The following is a 25061-nucleotide window of genomic DNA, read 5'->3' as shown; positions in this document are numbered from 1 at the left end:
TTATGGAGGTTTATAAAATTATGAGGGGCATGGATAGGATAAATAGACAGGGTCTTTTTCCTGGGGTAGGTGAGTCCAGAACTAGAGGCCATAGGTTTAGGGTGAGAGGGGAAAGATATAAAAGGGACCTGAGGGGCAACTTATTCACGCAGAGGGTGGTGGGTGTATGGAATGAACTGCCAGAGGATGTGGTGGAGGCTGGCACAATTGCAATGTTTAAAAGGCATCTGGATGGGTTGAGGGATATGGGCCGGGTGCTGGCAAATAAGACGAGATTAATGTGGCATATCTGGTCGGCATGGATGAGTTGGACAGAAGGGTCTGTTTCTGTGTTGTGCATCTCTATGACTCCAAGTCCCACCCACTCCAGATAACATATCCAAGTGGATTGATTAAAAATACTTAAAGGACAAGTCAGATGTGTGTGTGTGTGTGTCTGATTTCCAAGGTGTGTGTGTGTGTGTGATTTCCAAGTTTTATTAGTAGTTCCTTCAGGGATGGGTGACACGGTTGCCTTTCCTGATTTTTAATTATAATTACAAAATATACTTTTTGCTTGAAATTAAGACAGGTATACGTTCAAACGATGTGATAATTGATAATGCAACCAATCATGCCCACAAAGGGAACAACTTAAGTGTGAATGAGCCACAGTCCTTAACGAAGTCAAATTTTGATATTTAAGAGTATAAATACAAAAAGAGTCAACACAGAGCTAAGAAACAAATATGTGTATTAAATAAAATCAATCCATTTTATTCATAGAAAAATATCCAAAATAGGGAACAGTTATCCAAAATACTTTTTGAATGTTTTAAAAAATGCTTTCTGTAAGAATAAACAGTTTATGTACACAAGTTTACATTTTACAGTGAAACCAAAGGTACAGGACGTTGGAAATCCAAAATAAATCAGACAAAATGCCAGTGACCTAAAACGTTAATTATGTACAGTTGCTGTGTCAGGATATTGTCTCTCTTTCTGTTTTACAGCAATGTGCACCTTCAGCCAAGATGTCTTTCTGGTTATAAGCAGGAAATTGAGCAGATTGTTATCAGTGGTGTTATGGCACACAATTACACGACAGCACAATCACCAGGACATGATTTAACTTAGTCACTGGAAAACAAGAAGGGTTTAGTTCCCCTCTGCATGAGGGGAAATAAATATCCAGGAACATCCTACTTGTCCACCAAACCTCGTCCCCAAGTCACTAACGGAGGCTGTTTGCAGGTTGACTTGTCTGCAAGTTGGCACACAATATAAAGGAGCTATTTGTCAGCGCAGGAAATGATCGTACGTCAGATCTTCAAAATTACATCCCTGTCTGGGAAGGCACTCCGCAAGTATTTGTAAGTCAGGTGTTTGTAAATTGGGGACCCCTGTATTTTGGGGGCATGGCACGTTTTTCCTCTTGTGGTGCAGTGGTAGTGTCCCCACCTCTGAGCTCGAAGTCCCGGGTTCAAGCCCAACCCACTTCAGAGGTACGTCAGAACAGGGTGTAATAAAAATATCAACACTGTGACTCATTGCACCACCTCTATCCAGTGTCAAATGGGCTTTACCTCCTTTGTTCTTTCCACAGCCTGACAGAGGTACAAGCACCAGAGCACAGGAGAAATGTCTTTTCCGCACTGCGCTGAGAGACTCAGCAAAACCTGAGTAATATTTAGAGCAAGATTGTCTAAATAATTCAGCCAACTGCCCTTAGGAATGTATACGAAGTGTATAATTTTCAGTAATGAGGGTTCACAAGGGTGGAGTTTGCCACATTCATGATAAGCCTCCAGGAATTAAAATGGGATGAATACACTTTCCAGTCACACTAAATTGCTCAAGCAGTGTTCAAGTGTGAACTTAAAGTATCTCCATATTGCCAGTGGGAACAGATTTCATGGCTTCCCACTGGACCCTGTGTTAATATAAGACACCCAGTCTCATGGGAATGCAAGAAAGACCATTGTATTTTCCCTACAAAGTCCCCACAGAATTCCTGGAACTATGCAGTGGGTGTGTTGTGATTTGAAGAACACACACATTCAGTTTTTTTTTCTCTCTCTATCCTCCATCCCAGACTCTGTGCTGATAATGTTTAGTCATCGATGTGACAGCACTTTAAGAACTGATAAACTCTGTGGTTAGTGAAAAAAATTCCATTGTTCTCCTGCATGTTGGTTTCATATGTTGGTTACATCGCTGACTTTCAGTCCCCCACTCCCTTCCTTCTCCGTTCTCCCATTCAGCATCTTACTTCAGTCAGTTGCTGTTCATATTTTGGACAGTACAAACTGTAGTGACCATCACAGTTGAGTCTCCTACCCCACTTAAATCCAGAGAGCAGATCTAATGTCCCCCTCCCTAGTCCAGGATCATTGGAGGAAGGACTTATATCTTCTTCCCCAGGATGTCCCAGGACCCTTTATGGCCAAGCAGGTTTTGAAGTGCAGTCCTGCTGAAATATAGTTAATTTGAACACAGACAGCTCCCAAAAAACAGCAACGTGCTGTCATAATCTGTCTTAGTGCTTCAACTGAAGGATAAATATTGGTCAAGGGGGCCAGGGAAACTACCCCCACAAGTTAATGCTCTTTCACACGAGAGGGAAGAATGGGTGAGATCTCATCTGAGGGGTAGTGGTCACCTCTGCACTGTGAGGGTCAGTCTGGATTTGAACCCCTCTCTCTGGGCTGGGGCCTGAACCTTTGACCTTAGATTCACACGGAGTCACAGCCAGCACCACAGAATTAACCTGAGGCAGATTGTACTATCCCTACCATCACCTCAACGGAAACCAGCTAACTGTACACAGCTTGCAATGAAACGTGTGTGCGGGGGAGAGAGAGAGAGAGTGTGTGTGTGTGTGTGTGTGTATATATGTGTGAGTGAGTGTGAAAGAGAGTGCATGTGTATGTGAGTGAGAGTGTGTGAGTGAGTGAGAGACAGTGCCTGTGTGAGTGAGTGTGAGGGAAAGTGCATGTGTGTGTGTGAGAGAGAGAAAGTCTGTGTGTGGGTGTGAGTGAATGAGAAAGAGTGTGAGAGTGCATGTGAGTGTGTAAATGAGAGACAGTATGTGTGTGAGAGTAATTGAGACAGTGTGTGAGTGAGTGTGAGAGAGGGTGCATGTGCGTGTGTGAGTGAGAGAGACAGAGTGTATGTGTGTGTGACAGAGTGCATGTGTCAGTGAGTGTGAGAGTGAATGTATGAGTGAGTGAGAGACAGTGCCTGTGTGTGTGAGTAAGTGAGTGTGTCTATGAGTGAGAGAGACACAAAGTGCATGTGCCAGTGAGTGTGAGAGAGAGCGTGTGTGTGTATGTAAATGAGAGTGCAGTGAGTGAGAGAGAGTGCCCGTGTGTGTGTGTATGTGCTGTGTGAGTGAGACAGAAAGTGTATGTGTGCCAGTGAGTGTGAGAGCAAGTATGAGTGAGTGTGTGAGTGTGTGTGTGTGTGTGTGTGTGTGTGTGTGAGAGAGTATGTGTCAGGGTGGTGGAAAGGGGATATTGTTGAGCCTTCCTGAACAGTGTTCACAAACCTCAAAACTCAGACAAGCATTCACATCTTCATGTCACTGCACATTCAAACACTGTCACCGAGATTGAGCCATTAATACACTCCACATAAAGAGGTTTGTCTTCACAGTCTCTGCTTTCTTCTCCAAAGTGAACATTCCCTGGCAATGGCCTGAACCTTGTCACCCTTCCTCTTTCTCTGTAGCGAGCAGGTGCCATTGCCTCCTCTGTCTTCCTGTTCTGTAGTGCGTACATGAGCCCACATCTCTATCCCTCTCGCCGACCCCTTCCTCATGAGATTAGTTGAACGGTTCCGAGCAGGAACTGTGTCTGTCACGACCGATAGTTGTCTCTAAAGTGCCGTGCTAACCTCGTTGATCTGAATAAGGTCCCACTGCTTGCTTGCACTCACATTCGTGTGGCATGTTACTTTATTATCCGGGCACGGTAGCAAATTTACTCGCCCTGTCCTTCCAGCTCAATTGAATGACATGAAACAACAAGACAATCTTGAGACCCTCCCAAGGTGAACTCTGATGTAAGGCAGCTCACACAAGTAAAGTGATGGGGGAAGACCTTTCGCGGCCAATCGAGTAGATCTCAAGATTCCAGGTGTACAGTGTGTAAGCACTTCGGGAGATCTTCCCTCTTGTAGAGATTTGTGTATGAGCTTGCTGTGTTCCTGTGTGATGGGACGTCTGTGGTGCTGAAATCAGCTGAAATCCCCGAGTCTGACATCAGAAGGTACGGATAATTTCTGTCGCTCTCCAACTTGAACCTTAAGGGACTCAGGTAAAGTAATTGTCCACTGGGGTCAGAGTGGAAGGCCACCTGCTGCTCAGGAGTCCCTAACTCGATCCTGCTCGACAGTGATGACTGACGTGAGATGGAGTCTCGCCCCGAAGAGTTCTCTCCGACGGACGACTTGTCGTCCTCGGAGCCCGGTCTGGAACCCTCGAACAACAACGTCAAAGGCATCCCTTCGTCCGAGACGTCGTTGCTGCTCTGCACGAGGCTGCAGGTGTCGGGCAGAGAGGGGCGACCGGCGAAGAAATTCTGATTCAAGACGACGTAGACCTCCCTGGTGTCGGGCCCTTCTGGTGCTCCAGCAGCGGGCTTGCCTTCACCCACCAGGCCTTTGTCTTGCTGTGGCTTGAACGGGTTGGGCCCGGACACCAGGCAGCTTCGCTCGTCCAGGAAGCCCTCCTGATGCTTGGCTGCGGGCAGACCCAGAGGAAATGTCTTTGTCTCGGACAAAATCTCCAGGGCGCTGGCTATCTCGTCGGTGCTGAAGAACTGCAGGTTCCACCAGATCTGTGCGCTGCTCCAGTTCAGCCACTCCTGCAACACACAAACAATACCATGATCTGTGAGAGGACTGGACGTTGCCAGGCAAAGACTGGGCATTGCTAGACAAGCCTGGGTACTGCTAGACAAGGACTGGGCACTGCCAGGCTGGTGTTGGAAAAGCACAGCAGGTCAGACTGTCAGACTGGTACTGGGCATTGCCAGGCAAGGACTAGGCATTGCTAGACTGGTACTGGTCACTGCCAGACTGGGACTGGGCATTGCTAGATGGACTGGGCACTGCCAGACAAGGCCTAGGCACTGCCACACGAGGACTGGCCATTGCTAGACTGGGACTGGGCATTGCCAGGCAAGGAATGGGCATTGTTAGACGGACTGGATACAGCCAGACAAGGACTAGGCACTGCCAGACGAGAACTGGGCATTGCCAGACGAGGACTGGGCATTACCAGACGAGGACTGGGCATTACCAGATGAGGACTGGGCACTCCCAGACTTGTATTGGTGAGGAAAATCATTCCAACAAAGGCATTTAAATTTCACTCCCCTCCTCCCCCACCAACATCTCAGACAAAGCCCCCTCCAACATTACTCCAAGATTTGTCTCCGTATTTTTTCATTCAGTACTCCTCCCCCCTACAGGCCTCCCCTTTCTATACATTACACGTTAACAGAGCACCCTTTACATCTACACAGACAACAGGGGTTAAGGTTACTTTCCATGGAGCTGTGAGCATTGACGGATCTGACTCAGGTACAGGGAGTGGTACAGACTGGGTCGGTAGGAATGAGATAAACCAAAAGAACTGAAAACATGCTAAAAACGTGCAAGGGCAGAAATTGCTGGAGAAACTCAGCAGGTCTGGCAGCACCTGTGGAGAGAGAAACAGAGTTAACATTTCGAGTCTGCTTCTGAAGGGTCAACTGGAACCTGAAACAATAACTCTTTCTCTCTCTACAGCTGCTGCCGGAGCTACTGAGTTTCTCCTGCACTTTCTGTCCTTTCTTGTTTCAATACGGACAAACTGTTCCCCTCAGTAAAGGGGTAAATTACCAGGAGGCACAGTAATTGGCAGGAAACTGAGAGGGGATTTCAGACATTTGCATCTGGAAGGCAGTTCCTGAAAGCCTGGGATTGGCGGGAATCAATAAAACATCTGAGAAATATTTAAATGAAGACTTGAAATGCCGTAGCACACAAGATTATGTACCAGGTCTGGGAAAGTGAATAGTTAGGTGCTGGATGAGTAGTGTGATCTCAATGGGCTGAAGGGCCTCTTTCTATTCTGTAATATTTTGTAACCTTACCAAGTGTTTTAGATTATTTACAGTGTGGAAACAGGCCCTTCAGCCCAACAAGTCCACACGCACCCGCCGAAGCGCAACCCACCCAGACCCATTCCCCTACATTTATCCCTTCACCTAACACTACGGGCAATTTGACTTTGCCAATTCCCCTAACCTGACTGTGGAAGGAAACCGGAGCACCCGGAGGAAACCCACGCAGACACGTGGAGAATGTGCAAACTCCACACAGAGAGTCGCCTGAGGCAGGAATTGAACCCAGGTCTCTGACGCTGTAAGGCAGCAGTGCTAACCACTGTGCCATCGTGCCGCCCCACGAGTTTATGGCCAACTCGGTGCGATTGTGGTGCAGGCACAGTTGAGAATGAAGGAGCAACGACAATCAATTTGAGGACAGCAAGCTCCCACAATGATCCACGTCATCAGCATGAAGAGCTGCTGTTGTGACACTGACACTTATCTCTCAATCAATTGGGAGGCTGTGGAAAACTCTGCTGAACTCCGAATGGTGCCATAGGGTCATTACGACCTTAGGCAAAGGCAGATGACCCTCGATTTAACCTCTCGCTGTGAAAGCGGGTGGGTTTGGGAGCCCATCTCCATCCAGGATCCTGGGCACTTCCTTCTTGTGCCCAGCGTCCGTTCACTTTGCCCATGTCTACCCTGGCTGGTAACAAACCAAACTAGAAGGATTCGATGTGGTCATGGAGCCGTACTCCACAGGATTCAGCACAAGAGACGAGACGTTGGCTTTCAGTTTCTAGAACATTCCATAGTTTGAACGTGCAGTTGCTCAGAATGTGCTTTAAAGCCGTGATTTACCTGGAAGTTTCCCTGGTACACAGTGAACAATCCATCAAACATGTTCTCAGGGGAGGGCACCAGAGGCCAAATTTTTTCCTTGATCATTCTGTAAATGAAAGAAGATCCAGTTGGTGTTGAACGGAGGTAAATATGTTTGATTATCTAAATGATGTGACAAGGTTTCCTTGTATGCATCAAGTGAGGGATGCATTAATAGTGGAACCTGTCCCTTTATCTCAAAATGCTCGATGCAAAGACAAAGGACGGTTCAGTTAAATGCACGTTCAGTCAACCCAAATGGAACTTTGGCTCCTGTCTGGGGATTAGCGTTTCCCATGTGCCTATCTCGCTGAACTGGTGGCCTTTCTTTGTGAGACTGCCAAAGGATTCTGAACCGTGGGACGCTCAGCTCTTGGAGTCACAGAGATGTACAGCACAGAAGCAGACCCCTCGGTCCAAATCGTCCATGCTGACCAGACATCCTAATCTAATCTAGTCCCATTTGCCAGCACTTGGCCCATTCCCTCTAAACCCTTCCTATTCATCTACCCATCCAGATGCCTTGTACATGCAGTAATTGTACCAGCCTCCACCACTTCCTCTGGCAACTCATTCCATACATTCACCACCCTCTGCTTGAAAAATTTGCCCCTTGGGTCCCTTTTAAATCTTTCACCTCTCACTCAAAACCTACAGCCTCTAGTTCTGGACTCCCCCAGCCCAGGGAAAAGACCTTGCCTATCCATGCCTCTCATGATTTTATAAATCTCCATAAGGTCACCCCCCCAGCCTCCGACACTCCAGGGAAAACAGTCCCAGCCTGTTCAGCCTCTCCCTCTAGCTCAAACCCTCCAACCCTGGCACCATCCTTGTATATTATAGTATACAGGACATGGAACATTACAGCACAGTACAGGCCCTTCGACCCTCGATGTTGTGCTGACCTGTGAAACCGACCTTCATCTGGAGAGCAGAAGATGGATCTAAAGCCACTTGTTGCACCCAGAGTGGGTTTGGTTTTGGGTTAAGGTTCAAAGGTTAGCATTTATCTTCACTACATTTGGATCAGGTCTCTGAGATGAGACTCAGAGACAAAGGGACCTGCTCAACCCTTTTATCTTTAATTCCCATGGTAACAGGAGGAGGCCATTCAGTCCTCTATCTAGCCCTGCTATTCCCAGCTGATCTTGACCTCAATCCCACTTTCCTGCGCCATCCCACCATCTTGAGCTCGCTCGATGACGGAGCTGCCACAGCTCTCTGGGAATTCCAAAGGTTCACCAGCCCCTGAGTGAAGACGTTCCTCCACCTCTCAGTCCAAGTGAGCCTGCCCCTTATCCTGAGATTATCTCACCTGGATTGAGAGCTCTAGGCCAGGGGAAATCATCACATCCATATCCAGCTAGTCACTCCCTGTGAGGATTTTTCGTTTCACTTTGATTGCCCCCTCTGTTTTTTTCTGAGAGAATACCCACATTCTCCATTTTGGTTTAGGGCTGCACAGTGGTTAGCACTGCTGCCTCATAGTGCCAGGGACCCAGGTTCGATTCCAGCCTCGGGTGACTGGCTGTGTGGAGTTTGCACATTCTCCCCGTGTCTGCGTGAGTTTTCTCCAGGTGCTCCGGTTTCCTCCCACAGTCCAAAGATGTGCAGGTTAGGGTGGATTGGTCATGCTAAATTGCCCCATAGTGTACAGGGATGTGCAAGCTAGGTGTATTAGTAAATGTAGGAGAATGGATGTGGATGGGTTGCTCTTCAGAGGGTCGTTACGGACTTGTTGGGCCCCAGGGCCTGCTTCCACACTGTAAGGATTCTATACTGGAGTAGGGCAGGTTGGTCTAGCTCAGTTGGCTGTATGATTGGTTTGCAGAGCAGTGTGATGCCAACAGTGTGGGTTCAATTCCCATCATTGGTTTGAGATTGCCATGAAGGACTCTCCTTCTCAAACTCTTCCCTCACCTGAGGTCTGGTGGCCCTCAGCTTAAATGACTACCAGTTGCTTCTCTCTCTCTTTCTCATGAGAGAGCAGCTCCTACAGTCTGGTAAGACTATGGCGACACAGCAAATACTGGAGTAGGATCATAAGAGTCCCTACAGTGTGGATGCAGGCAATTCGGCCATTGAGCATGCACTGCCTCTGAAGAACTTCCTACTGTATCCCTGTATTTCCCATAGCCAATCCATTTCTGGACACAATGGGGCAATTTAACACGGCCAATCCACCCCAACCTGCACATCTTTGGACTGTGGGAGGAAATTGGAGCACATTCACGCAGACACGGGGAGAATGTGCAAACTCTACATGGACAGTCACCTGAAGCTGGAATCGAACCCTGGTCCCTGGCGCTGTGAGGCAGCAGTGCTAACCACTGAGCCACCGTGCCAACCTCCTACAGCTGCCTAAAAACAGGGTTTGGCTAATAATTCATCTGATAGACAGCCACTGCAGTACCACATTGGAGGACCTGCCTAGACTGTGTACTCAATGTCTGAAAAGGGATATGAACCTATAACCTTCTGACTAAGAGGCAGATATGCTACCAACTTGAGCGGTGTCAGTTTATCGCCATGCATTGAATTTTTAACCCTTTCTCTTCCTTTATCTCAGATGCAGTGAATTGCTAGATTAATGATTAGATTAACCCTGCCAACAGAAAATCCGGTTACCTGCGGTGGGTCATGAGGATGGTCAGAAACAGCAACATGATAATCATGACAAGGACCAAGGACATGGTTAGAATCAAAGGATCAAAATCTGGGAAACAGAACAGAAAAGCATGTGAATTCTTCACAGTTCTCAATCGTGCATCTGCCTCCTGTTTTCTTTAACATGGGAACCATGGGGAACTGCAAGGGGTGGGGATGGGGATGGGGGCAGGGGTGGGGATGGGGATGGGGATGGGGATGGGGATGGGGATGGGGTTGGGGATGGGGATGGGGATGGGGATGGGGATGGGGATGGGGATGGGGATGGGGTTGGGGATGGGGATGGGGATGGGGATGGGGATGGGGATGGGGATGGGGATGGGGGCAGGGGTGGGGATGGGGTTGGGGATGGGGATGGGGATGGGGATGGGGGCAGGGGTGGGGATGGGGATGGGGATGGGGATGGGGGCAGGGGTGGGGATGGGGTTGGGGATGGGGATGGGGATGGGGATGGGGATGGGGATGGGGGCAGGGATGATATGATGTCCAACATTCATATCAGAACTGATTAAATAGGTAATACTGCATTGTTCTCTTTGGGTTTTGCATAAAATGACATTTCCACTCCTTTTAAACACTGCAAGTAATTCTGAAGGTAATTATATAAATTGCACAGAGCTCATATTTTGATGTTTGAGTATTAACTTTGCACACATTTATAAAATCCAGATCTCAGTGCAGGCTATCATTGCCAATGGCACTTTGATTTGCTGTCTGTCCGTGATAACTCAAATGACCTCTCAACCTGGTGTTTGAACTGAATCACACTTTGAACTCGACCTAATGTTGGACTCTGCTGGACTATATCAATCACCTAATGCTCTTGATCCCTCTGTGGGAAACTTAGGGCCCACATTCAAAGACCACCTCAATTTGATTACTCGAACGAGGGCAATGCGAGGGGGACGGTGACACGAGCACTGACGTTGCAATGGCCAGAGCGTCACTGGAACTGCAGAAGCTGGATTTGCGCATCTTGTGGAATCCAGCTCTCAGCTCCAGCCGCAGGAACTGTCCCTGTGCAGGGAACCCTCTAAGAAAGTCCCGTAAAGTTAGGTGGTTCAGGAAGGGCGAGTTTAACCCTTCATTTCCTCTTAGACCAGAGTCGGGTTTCTTTGTTTAAAACATTTACTCAGGGATATGTGGGCCATGTATACATCCAGAATGGTGTACAAGTCAGATGTTTGTTACGAGAATAAAGGTTTCGTACAATTTTTACAGAGAGCAAGCTTCCAATCAACTATTCCTACTAGGGAAAAAGTCCTTTCTTGAGATCTCCAAAGTCAACGAAAGTTGCCACTGCTGAGAAACATCTCTGACTCGGGCTAAAGACGTAATGCTTCATTACTCTAAGGGGCTTATAAACCACATAACTGTTACATTCTTCAATGCACTGGGTACGCTCACCGTCAATTGGTCAGAAAAGGCAGAGACAATTCTATTACCTGAATCAGTAATGGCAGACACAGGTTTAGACCATTCCGTCCAGTAGCCATCTATGGAGACTCCATCGGGCTTTGCGCGGACACTGACAAGGTATTCAGTCTGAGGCTTCAGCTTCAGAATGGTGCATTCTGTCTTCTCTTTGACAGTCTCCACCTACACAGGTCAGAGAAGGTGATGTTGTAATACGTTGCACAGGTGGACGAGCTCATGATAAATCGTTCATTTGGAACGCACGGGGCTTTGTGTTCGTTGGTAACGGTGACAGGACCTCAGAGCACGAAGGCGCTACTCCCAGGCAGAATGGAGATGGTTGGATAATTCCCCCACAAGCCAATCGTACAGCTGTAAGTGATTGCGATTGAACCTTTACCCTCAGCCATTTGTGTTGTCCAACATTCACTGCATTTTAATGGAGGAATAATCCTGCTGCTATGTGGGGAGTGGGCTGATCACTTGAGCCCTGTTGGAATAGACTCTGCCGCGAGCAAATTTCACAAGTCGGCTTCACTGCTGAATCAACAACCTCGACGTGCTGCCAAACAAATTATTTTGTTTTTCTGAACTTTGCTAAAACTCTGTCCTTGCTCCCAGCTCACTGACTGACACTGTGCAGCTCATCATCGCCTGTCCCTGTACCCAGGGGATGTCGACAGCCATTCTGAGCATGAACTGGGCCTGGCTTTGTTTAGTATTACTGGATTAGTGGTGCTGGAAGAGCACAGCAGTTCAGGCAGCATCCAACGAGCAGCGAGATCGACGTTTCGGGCAAAAGCCCTTCTGAAGGGCTTTTGCCCGAAACGTCGATCTCGCTGCTCGTTGGATGCTGCCTGAACTGCTGTGCTCTTCCAGCACCACTAATCCAGTATTTGGTTTTCAGCATCTGCAGTCATTGTTTTTACCTTTGTTTAGTATTAGACATGAAGGCCTAAGATGAGGAGTAAGATTCAACTCTTCCATCTCAGCACTAGACGCTGTCGCGTTATACGCACCTGGACCAGTTGTGAAACTGAGTGAGGCTATTCAGTCCATCATACCCATGCCAGCTCGGAAAGGAGCAATTCACCAAACCCAACAAATCTGTTTTTTCTGCCCGACCCTGCCCTTCTTTTTTAATTATCCGATTCGTTTACGGACCCCACCGTTTACACCTGGTTCCATGACACATCCTGATGCTGCATTCCAAATGCAAACCACTTAGAGTCAGAGGTATACAGTGTGGTACGCACCCTTCAGTCCAACCCGTCCATGCCGACCAGATGTCCTAAATTAATTGAGTCCCATTTGCCTGCACTTGGCCCATATCCCTCTAAACCCTTCCTATTCATATACCCAACCAGATGCCTTTTAAATGTTGTAATTGTACCAACCTCCACCACTTCCTCTGGCAGCTCGTTTCATACATGCAATACCCTTTCTGTGAAAGATTTGCCTCTTTAGGTCCTTTTCAAATGTTTCCCCTCTCCCCCTAAACCTATGCCCTCTAGTTCTGGACTCCCCTACCCCAGGGAAAAGACTTTGTCTATTTACCCTATCCATGCCCCTCATGATTTGATAAACCTCTATAAGGTCACCCCTCAGCCTCCGATGCTCCAGCGAAAATGGCCCCAGCCTATTCAGCCTCTCCCTGTAGCTCAAACCCTCCAACCCTGGCAACATCCATGTAAATCTTTTCCGAACCCTTTCACGATTAATGACATCTCTCCTCTAGCACTCACTGCATCAAAATGTCCAGTCATTATTGCTTCTTTTGTCTTAAATCAATGTCTTGTGGTTCTCTATCCTTTGACTGACAAGAACAGTTCAACCCTATTTACTCTGTCTTAAATCCTCATAGTTTGGAACATCTGTATCAAATTTCCTCTTAACCTTCTCTAAGAAGAACTGTCTCTAGCTTCTCCAATCTATCCTTCATCCTAGGAACCCATGTCATTATTTTTTTCTGTACTCTCTCTAAACATCTTGACATCCTTCAGAGACAATACTCTAGCTGAACAGACTAACTGGGAGGGATGTCTCGAGATCAGCTAAGAAGGGTGAGGAAGGGTCTTTGAATCAAGTAGTGGGCCATAGACCCTCTTACCTTTTGCATGTTGGAACCGACGGAAGAGAAGTTGACTTCATATAACAGGGAGTTTTCCAAGTACTTCAGCTGTGGTGCTGACCATTTGACATGCAGTTGGCCAGGCTTTCCAGTCCGTTGCACGGTCACATTAGATGGTGGATCTAAGACAACTGAGGGAAGAAAAACTGAGGTTTATTTCTGGCCCTTGTGTTAGTAATACAGGAACAGGAGGAGGCCATTCAGCCCCTTGAGTCCGTTCCGACCGGCATTCAATGAGATCGAGGCTGAGTTAAAGATCATGTGAAACTGGGGATCATACAGTTCCCAAGGCATCTCCTGCTGAAAAACATGGAGGTTCCATGTTTTGCTTTCCAACATTTTATCCTCAAGTAATGTCAACTCCGAACAGATTAGTCGAGCATTTGGAACTCTGCTCATGGTGAGACATTGATTAGCTTAAGCAGCATGGGAGAGGCCCTTCGGCCCATCGAACCTGCCTGTCTTCATTCAGAATAACCATTGCTAGCTGCAGAAAAGTCCCTTTGGAAGGTCATTCATTGCAAAGATTTACCTGCAGAGGCTGAGACAATTTAATGTGACAGATGGTTATAAAGGGCTTTATTTATGTTTTAGTTATAGCACAGCAGTTTGTCTTTAATGTCATCCAATCCGAATCTCACATCGGGCTGCGAAAGGATCTTGTTTAATTGACCTTTGGAGCAAAGAAATTGAAGTTTGTTTTATAAGAGAGATTCGCAGTTCTCCACAGTGTGTCTCACAATGGGCTGCTGCTCAGTGAAGCACATTAAAACCCTTACTATAATGGGGGTTGGATAGCTCATATGGCTGGATGACTGGTTAGTGATGCCAACAGCGCAGGTTCAACTCCTACACAGGCTGAAGTTGGCATGCAAGTTCCAACTTCTTAACTTTATACCTGAGGGGTGGAGGCCCTCAGGTTAAATCATCATTACTCATCACTCTCTAATGAGAGGGCAGGGCTAGGGAGACCTTATAGAAACACAGAAACCTGACATTGCAGAGGGAGGCTGTTCAGCCCATTGGGTTCGGCACTGACTTTTCAAAGTACATCCCACTCCTCACAACGCTTCTTTTCCCATGGGCTAATCCCCCTAACCTGCACGTCGTTGGAGAAAACCGGAGCACCCAGAGGAAACACAGACACAGGGAGAACGTGCAAACTCCACACAGACAGTTGCCCGAGGCTGGAATCGAATCCAGGTGCCTGGCACCGTGAGGCAGCAGTGCTAACCACTGAGCCACCATGCTGTCCCTTTTACCTTTGACTGTCTTGTAATTTCAGAAACAGAATAGGCTCCCACAGTCAGCAGCGTCAGATCGTCTTTGCTTGGTGCCGGGCTGCAATGTGTCTTACCTTCAAAGGTGCCCTGGGGTTTCTCCTGGCCACATGAGAACATGGTCAGAACCTCAATTTAACGTCTTGTGAGAAAGGGGGTATTTCTGACAATGCAGCACTCATACTTATGGCTCAAGTCTCTTGGAGTGAGTCTTGGACCAACAAGAGCGTAACCCATTGAACGATGGCCGTTCCTATGGTACACTTCTAAGTCACACTCACCGGCGTTGTTGATGTAGATGATCAGCCGCTGCTTGACCCTACTCGAGTTCAGTGACACCTCGATTTCCAAGGGAGCAAACAGAGAAACATCCATTGTGGGAAGTGTGCAGATGTAACGGTTCATGTTACCGCCAATCCTTTGGACGGAAAGGTGACATTCTTTCCTCTCATTATCGTCCCTGGGGAATTAAGAAACATTGCAGAAGGACAGGTCAAAATGGAACATGGGGACACACGTGGGCAAGTCGATTTCTACCCAGTCAGTTTCTAAAGGGGAGGTGGGGAAAGGCAGGCTTAAAATTAACCCCAATGCCTTCCACTGATTCATCATCGCAGCATAGAACTTGCATTTATATAGGAACACAGCACAAAGTCACCTCGGAGCCTTAGGTGGAGAGTTTAGGGCCAGCTGGATAAAAGCTTGATTCGTACAATGTGGAGGCAGGCCATTCGGCCCATTGAGTCCGCACTGACCATCCCACCCAGATTCACCCTCCCATTCTATCCCTGTAATCCTACATTTTTCATGGCTAACCCACAGCTCCCTGGGCACTACATGACAATTTAGTACAGCCAATCTACCCTAGCCTGCGCATCTTTGGACTGTGGGAGGAAACCAGAGCGCCCAGAGGAAACCCACACAGACACAGGGAGAACGTGCAAATTCCACCCAGTCACTGGAATCGAACCCAGGTCCCTGGCACTGTGAGGCAGCCGTGCTAACCACTCAGCCACCCTTGGTGAAAGAGATAGGGGCTTCTTTAAAAGGAAGCATGGAGAGTTTTAGGGAGGGAGTGTCAAGGTTTAGGGCCCAACAACTGAAGACACTATCACCATTGTTGACTGTAATAATAAATAATGCTATTCACAAATGCCCTTGGAGCAGTTAAACTCAGGAGAAGAACACAAGGCCAGAATTTTAGAGAGACACAATTCTCAGAGTGGGGCCAGGCTCAAATGGAGAGAGTGAAACTTTTAGAAGTCTGCATGTAAAAACGAAAAGGAATTGGTTGAATAGAAATAAATAAAAGTTTGTTTTCAGCAACCACACACACTCACACAAACACACACATACACACACTCACACACACACACATACATACACACACGCTCTTACACACACACATACTCTTACACACACACACATACACACACATACTCTTACACACACACACTCGCACACACACACACTCGCTCACAGATACATCCACACACACATTCACTCCCTCTCTCACACAGTCTCTCACACACACACACACATATACACACACACTCACATTCACTTCTTCTCACACACACCCAAACACACACTCTCTCTCACACACACACACTCTCTTACAAACACACACTCACACGCTCATAAACATACACTCTCTCTCTCACACACACACTCACACTCTCTCTCACACACACATTCTCTTACACACATACACACATGCTCATACACATACACTCTCTCTCACACACACACTCATACACACTCGTACACATACACTCGCTCACATATACACTCACAAAATAAAAGATGCAACATTGAGCATAGAAAGGAACACATTTGGTTGTGAAAACACATGTCTGTCTGAGCGAAAGCGGTCGAGTCCTGAGTAATTGATAACCACATACTGGTACAGGTACTGGTAGGAGAATCGGTATTTACTGGGGTCACCATCGTCCATTTCATTCCAGAAACAATAGAGATCTTCCAGGGTCTGGGTGAAGCAATTCAATGGCTCAGGCCCTGCCGCTGTCACCAGGAGCACTAGAGAAAGAACAGAGCTGATGTCAGTCACCTCGAACAGGCAGGGGAATGCTGAGGGCTGCCTGACTAACACATAGGGCCTGGGAGTGCTCTGATTGAGAAAGGCCTTCCCTCCAGGATAGCGGGTCCGAAATGGCAATCAGACAGAAAAGTAAACTTACCCAACCCCAACTCTCTCATTCAGAGAGACGATTGGTGGTGGTTTAACCTGAAGGTCACCACACCTCGGGTGAGGGGAAAGGTTGAGAAGGAGAGACCTTCACAATAACTTCAGTCGGTGTGGGAATTGAACCCACGCTGTTGGCGTCAATCTGCATTGTAAACCGACCATCTGGTGGCGTGTTGGTCAGCATTGAGTCCACACTGACCCTCCGAACAGCTTCCCACCCAGACCCACCCCGTTACTGTATCCCTGTCACCCTGCATTTCCCTTGGCTAACCCATCCACTCTACACATCCCTGAGCACTATGGGTAATTTAGCATGGCCAATCAACCCTAACCTGCGCATCCATGGACTGTGGGAGGAAACTGGGGCAAACCCACGCAGACACGAGGAGAATGAGCAAACTTCACACAGACAGTCACCTGAAGCTGGAATCAAACCTGGGTCCCTAGCGCAGTGAGACAGCAGCGCTAACCACTGAGCCACTAATTATCATAACTGTGAAAATTTTCCCGAGATGAACAAATGGCCTTCTTTGCGAAGAGGTCAAGTTATTCTCAGTGATATTAGTTGGATTAGAAGAGCAGGCTTTGACTTATTATTTCGAAGGGTTTTTGTCCCAACAAAATACAGTATTCCTTTCTGCTTTGTTGTTACTTTATATAAACTGTGATGGTCAAAGCACGTGGACCTCCATCTTCTGTTTCATTTTCACTCAGGCACACAAAAACACACTCACACAGTGGTCGCACATATACAATAGACACTTATATACAATAACACACTCACATCAGACAATCACCTAATGAAGAGGCAGTGCCTCGAGAGCTGGTGCTTCCAAATAAACCTGTTGGACTCTAACCAGGTGTTGTGGGATTTTTAACTTTGTACACCCCAGTCCAACGCAAGCACCTCCACATCATGACACTCAGTGATCTCTCACACACACACACACACACACTCTCTCTCTCTCACACATACACAAGCACAGACACACACACTCTCCAACACACATAAGCATACACTCTCTCACACACACACACAAGCACAGACACACACACTCACCACACACACATACATACTCTCTCTCTCACACACACTCTCGCTCTCACACACACAAACACAGACATACACATTCTCCCACACACACACATACACACTCTCTCTTTCACACACACACTCTCTCATGCACACACAGACACACTCTCCCACACACACACACTCTTATACACAGACATACACACACACATGCAAACACACATTCTTTCTCGCACACACAGACATACACACACACACTTTCTCACACACTCACAAACTCTCTCTCTCACACACCCACACACATCCACACACTCTCACACACACACACACCTTTCATTTATACAGTGGTAAATGGCTGTAGGGTATCCCAACACCCCTTAAGCAATGAATGTGGTCAGTGTTTAATGTCAGAAATGGGGAAAATAATGAATTGTGCATGAATCATCCAAAAAGGTGGAGGCCATGCTCTTTTTACAGTCGTGGCTGCTATATTCCATGTTTAAAGGTCTGAAAATCACCTTGTCAGTGACTTAAGGAAGACGTTGGATTGTCTGGGGTGGTCTAGTTGGGGTTTCAAATTGAGTGATTATTGGAGTGACCAGTGGAGGAGGGGAACGGGGTGTGTCATGGAGGGCTCAGTATGAGTGATCGGGATGCTCAGTGGTGAGTTATAGAGTCATAGAGTCATGGAGATGTACAGCACGGAAACAGACCCTTCGGTCCAACCTGTCCATGCCGACCCAGATATCCCAACCCAATCTAGTCCAACCTGCCAGCACCCGGCCCATATCCCTCCAAACCCTTCCTATTCATATACCCATCCAAATGCCTCTTTAATGTTGCAATTGTACCAATCTCCACCACTTCCTCTGGCAGCTCATTCCATACACGTAGCACCCTCTGCGTGAAAACGTTGCCCCTTAGGTCTCTTTTATATCTTTCCCCTCTCACCCTAAACCTATGCCCTCTAGTTCTACGCCCACCCCAGGGAAAAGATTTTGCCTATTTATCCTATCCGTGCCCCTCATAATTTTGTAAACCTCTATAAGGTCACCCCTCAGCCTCCAACACTCCAGGGAAAACAGCCTCAGCCTGTTCAGCGTCTTCCTATAGCTCAAATCCTCCAACCCTGGCAACATCCTTGTAAATCTTTTCTGAACCCTGAGACCAGAATTGCATGCAATATTCCAACAGTTGCCTAACCAATGTCCTGTACAGCCTCAATGTGACTTCCCAACTCCAGTACTCAATACTCTGACCAATAAAGGAATGCCTTCTTCATTATCCTATCTACCTGCGACTCCACTTTCAAGGAGCTATGAACCAAGGTCTCTTTGTTCAGCAACACTCCTTAGGACCTTACTATGAAGTGTATAAGTCCTCCTATGATTTGCTTTTCCAAAATGCAGCACCTCGCATTTATCTGAATTGAACTCCATCTGCCACTTCTCAGCCCATTGGCCCATCTGATCAAGATCCCATTGTAATCTTAGGTAACCTTCTTCGCTGTCCACTACACCTACAATTTTGGTGTCATCTGCAAACTTACTAACTATATCTCTTATACTCACATCCAAATCATTTATGTAAATGACGAAAAGTAGAGGACCCAGCACCAATCCTTGTGGCACTCCACTGGTCACAGGCCTCCAGTCTGAAAAACAACCCTCCACCACCACCCTCTGCCTTCTACATTTGAGCCAGTTCTGTATCCAAATGGCTAGTTCTCCCTGTATTCCGTGAGATCTAACCTTGCTAACTAGTCTCCCATGGGGAACCTTGTCAAACGCCTTACTGAAGTCCATATGGATCACATCTACTGCTCTGCCCTCATCAATTCTCTTTGTTACTTCTTCAAAAAACTCAAACATGTTTGTGAGACATGATTTCCCATGCACAAAGCCATGTTAACTATCCCTAATCAGTCCTTGCCTTTCCAAAGACATGTACATCCTGTCCCTCGGGATTCCTTCCAACAACTGTGGCCAGGAGTTGGCACTAGTACAGAATCAGAGACTGATTTGGAGGGTTCTGTCCATTGGAAGTTTCAACTTCCTAGGCAACTAGTATGTGGTCAATGAGCAGGGTATCTGGGAGCTCCCATCCTATATCATAATGGGTACGACCAATTTCCGACAACCTGAAGACCAGAGGGTCTAGGCCATTATGGGGTCCTAGACCCCACTTCAATAAAACACATTGTCCTGTCGATATCTCACCGCCAGTTGTGTGGGTATTACTGCTCAAACATTGGATGTGATGTTTCTGATGTCACAACAGGGGCTACAGTTCTTTGGCTGCGAAGCTAGTGCAGAGACACCATGAGGTGGGGAACGGTGCCACACAAATGCAAGCTATTACTATTATTTTTTTTAAAAAGTCGATCATCGAACGTTGCCATCCAATTCCTTTCTATCCTCACCTGGTACAGCTGCATGACCTTTGACCTGCCACTCGCCAACTGCTGGAAATGCGCATGTGCAAAGCCTGGCCAAAAGTGGAACACAGAGAGGAGGTGCTACTGCCCTCTGGTGCTGTGCTCAGCTGTCCACGGGGGTGGGGTGAGGGAGGAAAGTGCATTGGGGTCATGGCTCCAAAGGCAATGTGGTTGGCGACCCTTCCTGACCTTTGGGGTCTCCCCAAGAGGAGGAGGAGGAGGACACCGTGAGGTGAGTATTCATTCCCTGCCTTTTGCCCTCGTCTGAGAGAAAAGCCAAATCATGGGTCTCCCTTCAATAGCTCTAAATCGGAGTGGGTGCATGGGAAAGGGTCAGGGGGCTCCTCATCCCTCTTACTGCCCACCTGATTGAATGTACCCCCATTTCCCCCATTGCCAATGGGTTGGATGGGGGCCGTGTACATTGTACCCTGCATTTGGAAATCTGACACTTTTTCAGCTCCACCACAAGGCCCTCAATTTTTCCACTCTCCAATCCAACCTAGAGAACTCCTACAGTGCAGGAAGAGGCCATTCGGCCCATCGAGTCAGCGACCCTCCAACCAGACCCAGCTTTGCATGCTATCCCCTTATTAACCATGGCTAACCTGCACACCACAATACGCAGGGATGTGCAGGGTAGGCGGATTAGCCATGCGAAATGCAGGTTTACAGGGTTAGAGGAGGGAGATGGGTCCAGGTGGGATACTTAGTGAGGACTAAATGGGCTAAATGGCCCACTTCCACACTGTAGGGGTTCTTTGATTCACATCCCTGGACACCACGGGGCAATTTAGCATGGCCAATAATCCACCTCTGGACTGTGGGAGGACATGCAAACTCCACCCAAGGGCAGAATCCAATCCAAGTCCCTAGCGCTGCAAAGCAGCTGTGCTAACCACTGAGCCACCATGATACCTATTTGCCACAGGAGGCAAATGGATTCAAGATGGTGGTACTGAGCAGAGAAAGGAACAGAGAGGTGTATGGACACTGGGATTGTTCAGATCAGATCAGTTGGACCCAGAAAGCTCTGCCTGGTTCCTGAAACAGCTGGCATTACCTTGAGGGGGTATCTATTCAGAGACTGAAGGGGCCCTTCCGAATCCTGCAAGCCAGATCTTTCTTCCCCCCCCCCCCCTCCCCTCCACCCCCACCCCCACCCCAGTCTGACACCAGCTTCTGGCGCTTATTGAATTAGATGCACAGCAAGAGCCCAGAAAAGATTGGAGTGGCGGGGGTTGGGGGAGGTGGTTTGGGCTTGTTTTTCTGCTTTACGAGTCTTTGTGAAAGAAGCTGGGAAGGAGAGCTAATCTTCGCCAACCACGCATGTTCCCCCAATAAATTACACAGTTTTTACGCGCAATTGTCAGCAGGTTGTTATCCAGAGCGCCAAATGTCCCCATCAAAACTGAAGCACGTGTTTGAAAAGATAAGGCACGCTGCTCGCATCATTGCTGGTAAGCCCTGTGAAAAACAACAAGCCCGCTCGGCAGTTTGCACATTATCTCTGCCGAGCAAGGGGTATCTTGAGATACCTGAGCAAAACAAAACTGTTGTTTGTTTTCTTTGCAAACCCATCGCATCGCTTTCTCCCCTTCCGAAGAGACCAGGTTCAGCTCAGAGTCTGTTCATTTGCCTGGAAGTTAATATTCTTTTGCGTCTGTCCTCTCCAATGGAGCTATTAAATAAGAGCTGCCAGAGGAAGTAGTGGAGGCTGGTTCAATTACAGCTTTTAAAAGGCATCTGGATGGGGTCATGAATAGGAAGGGTTTAGAGGGATATGGACCAACTGCTGGCAAACGGGACTAGATTAGGTTAGAATATCAGGTCGGCATGGACGATCTGGGCTGAAGGGTCTGTTTCTGAGCTGTACAGCACTGTGACTCTAAGTCCAACTGTGTTTGAGAGCTTAACCGGGAACAAAAGCATTGAGAGGGATGTTTTATGCTGCTGAGGGATTCATACAGAATCGTTACACCACAGAACATATGCCATTCAGCCCATCCAGCCCTCGTTGGCTCTCCTCATACTAACCAAATCAATCCCATTTCGCCCTGCGGTCTTACAAGTTTAATTCACTCAAGTTCCCCCTCAAATCATCGATTCTCCCCACGTCGCAAACCGACCGAGTCAATCACATGTTGGCCAGGCCGGGTAAGGAGAGCAGATAAAAGGATATCAGTGAACCCACTGGGTCATTGTGACAAATCCACCGGTTTTCCTGATCAACATCTCATTCCAAATGTGCCCAACTACTTGGATTTAAATTCCTCAAGGCTGCCACAGTGTGATTTGAACTCGCCTCACTGTGATTATTAATCCAGGCCTCTGATTCACTAGCCCTGACTGCGATGCCACTGTATTGGAAGCCGTAAATGGAACTCCATTGATTTTGTTGCATGGTTGATAATCGAACCAGTGCAGGGCTGGCTGAGGGTGTCAGAAGGAATCAAATCCCGCAGTAGCAGAGATATTTGACAACCTTGCACCCGAGTAGCTTAGCACATGCCATGTCGTTTCATCATGAAGGATATGGGTTCAAGTCCTAGTTCTGGAATTAATTCCCCAAGACAGGACAGATTGAGTTGGAAACCGGACTATTCCCATTTTCAGGCAGGTACATCAGGGTTAGAATCATAGAATCATCCAGTGTGGAAACAGGCCCTTCAGCCCAACAAGAGTAACCCACCCAGACCCATTCCCCTATTACTCTACATTTACCCCTGACTAACGTACCTAACCTACACATCCCTGAACATTATGGGCAATTTAGCATGGCCAATTCACCCTAACCTACACATCCCTGAACATTATGGGCAATTTAGCATGGCCAATTCACCCTAACCTATACATCCCTGAACATTATGGGCAAGTTAGCATGGCCAATCCACCCTAACCTACACATCCCTGTACACTATGGGTAATTTAGCATGACCAATCCACCCTAACCTACCCATCCCTGAACACTATGGGTAATTTAGCATGGTCAATTCACCCTAACCTATACATCCCTGAACATTATGGGGCAATTTAGCATGGCCAATTCACCCTAACCTACCCATCCCTGAACACTATGGGTAATTTAGCATGGTCAATTCACCCTAACCTATACATCCCTGAACATTATGGGGCAATTTAGCATGGCCAATTCACCCTAACTTGCACATCTTTGGACCGTGGGAGGAAACCAGAGCACCAGGAGGAAACCCACGCAAACCCATGGAAGAACAGAGAAATGATTTGACGATTTTCATTTTAGCAGAAGAAGTAACAGCGCTGTGAAGGAAATCTTTCCCAGGTCATCGCCTGCACCTTCCCCTCTGAGCCACTCACCATCCTGACTTGGAAATGTATCGCCGAGTCAAATATTCCGCCCCCCCACCCCCGGAACGTATCTATGCCCCACGGACCGCAGCGGTTCAGGAAGGTACCTCACCACCACCTTCTCAAGGGGCAATGAGGAATGGTCAGTAAACACTGGCCCGAGCCAGGCATGTCCGTGGAAGGAGAGAGGAATGATTTTAAATTTCATGTAAATTTCACAAAGTAAATGCCTCCTTCAGTCACTTTGCAAAACATCTACACGGTTCACTCCATGAGGAAAAATCAAACTATACGTTGGGGCTGTTTAATTATTCAGCCATGTAATTCTGGGTCACAATATTGAAATATTTATGCTGTAAATCTCCCGAAGAGGCAGCAATCTCAATCAGGCGTAACTCTTGTTACAGAATACCCAACCTGTCAGGCAGTCTTTTGCTCTCAGAATTGTAAATTACAGCAAAAAGACAAATTATGTTTTGCACCAAAGTGAAGGAGCAGGAAAAGGTGATTTCACCCTTGACCCTAATCCCTAAAACTGTCAATAATTTAAGACGTGTCTTCGGTTTGTTTGGATAAGGTCAATGTTTGCATGTTTTCCTTGACGTGCAACTGTACAGAACCAAATTGCACCTGCGACTCATACAAAGACATTTTGTTTTAAATAAAGTATAATTTTGCAAAGAAGACAAATTGCCAAGGTCCCTTCCACACTGTCCACAGAAACAGCCAAAGTAATAAACATTGAGGTAAAAGCCTTACTTTTGTCTTCCAGATTCAATGATCTCGCATTCAGAGCGGCAGCAGTCATGAAGACAAGGAAGTAGAATCCTGTTTGGAGATGGCAGTAGTGGTGAATCATTCTGTGAGCTTTTTCCTGTTGTGATCCAGAAGTGTCACTGACTGTTTCTGGATGTGTTCTGAAACCAGTCACTAGTACACACACACACACACACACATTAACATGAAGCTGCCTTGCAAATCTTAGGGGGCTGGTGAAGGCGGGGACAAAGGAATTGTCCCTCCCACTCTATTACCCAGCCCCCTCAGAAAGAACTAGATATGTCCACCCTCCCTTATGATTGGACACGCCACCTCGCATCTTAACTGGAAGATGGGTTACGTATTTCAAAAACTTTCTTTCTCAATGATTTAAAGAATCAGCGCTTTTCACCACTCAGGAGGAAGGGGGCAGTGGTGGAAAGTGAACTTCACGTTGGGTGGGGGGGGGTAAGAGCAGATTTTGGCTGGACAGACTGGAACCAAAGGTTGGCAGGGAAAGCAGTAGCTGCAGAATGGGCTACCATCAGGCAAAAGACAGGTTTGGCAAAGTCTACACATTTTATCACAAAAGCCAGCACACCAGAACATCCCATCGTATCACGCATTGGAACCCTGTGTGAGAAACCCTCTGGCTATGTCGAAGGCATCTTGAAACCCATTGTACAGGGGACCCCCAGCTTCTGTTGCGACTTCTTACAGAAACTCAGCACCCACGGGCCAGTCGAACCAGGAACATTCCTCGTCACAATGGACGTTTCAGTGCTCTACACCAGCATCCCCCACAATGATGGCATCACGGCAACAGCCTCAGTACTCAAC

General features: G+C 47.4%; 1 protein-coding gene across 1 annotated transcript; it reads right to left on the bottom strand.

Annotated features, from left to right (window-relative positions):
- Positions 1-758: 758 nt before the first annotated feature.
- On the bottom strand, positions 759-24393 carry LOC140468048 (erythropoietin receptor-like). Its single transcript, XM_072564222.1, has 8 exons — positions 24222-24393; positions 16361-16496; positions 14738-14916; positions 13156-13307; positions 11075-11228; positions 9591-9678; positions 6942-7029; positions 759-4847 (listed from the first exon to the last, which is right to left on the bottom strand). The coding sequence occupies exons 1-8, from the start codon at positions 24319-24321 to the stop codon at positions 4107-4109; spliced, it is 1638 nt and encodes a 545-aa protein (XP_072420323.1). The 5' UTR covers positions 24322-24393; the 3' UTR covers positions 759-4106.
- Between the last annotated feature and the right edge of the window lie 668 nt (positions 24394-25061).

Source organism: Chiloscyllium punctatum, chromosome 46 (genome assembly GCF_047496795.1).
Source record: "Chiloscyllium punctatum isolate Juve2018m chromosome 46, sChiPun1.3, whole genome shotgun sequence".
NCBI lineage: Eukaryota > Metazoa > Chordata > Chondrichthyes > Orectolobiformes > Hemiscylliidae > Chiloscyllium > Chiloscyllium punctatum.
This window is presented reverse-complemented; position numbering and strand designations above follow the sequence as displayed.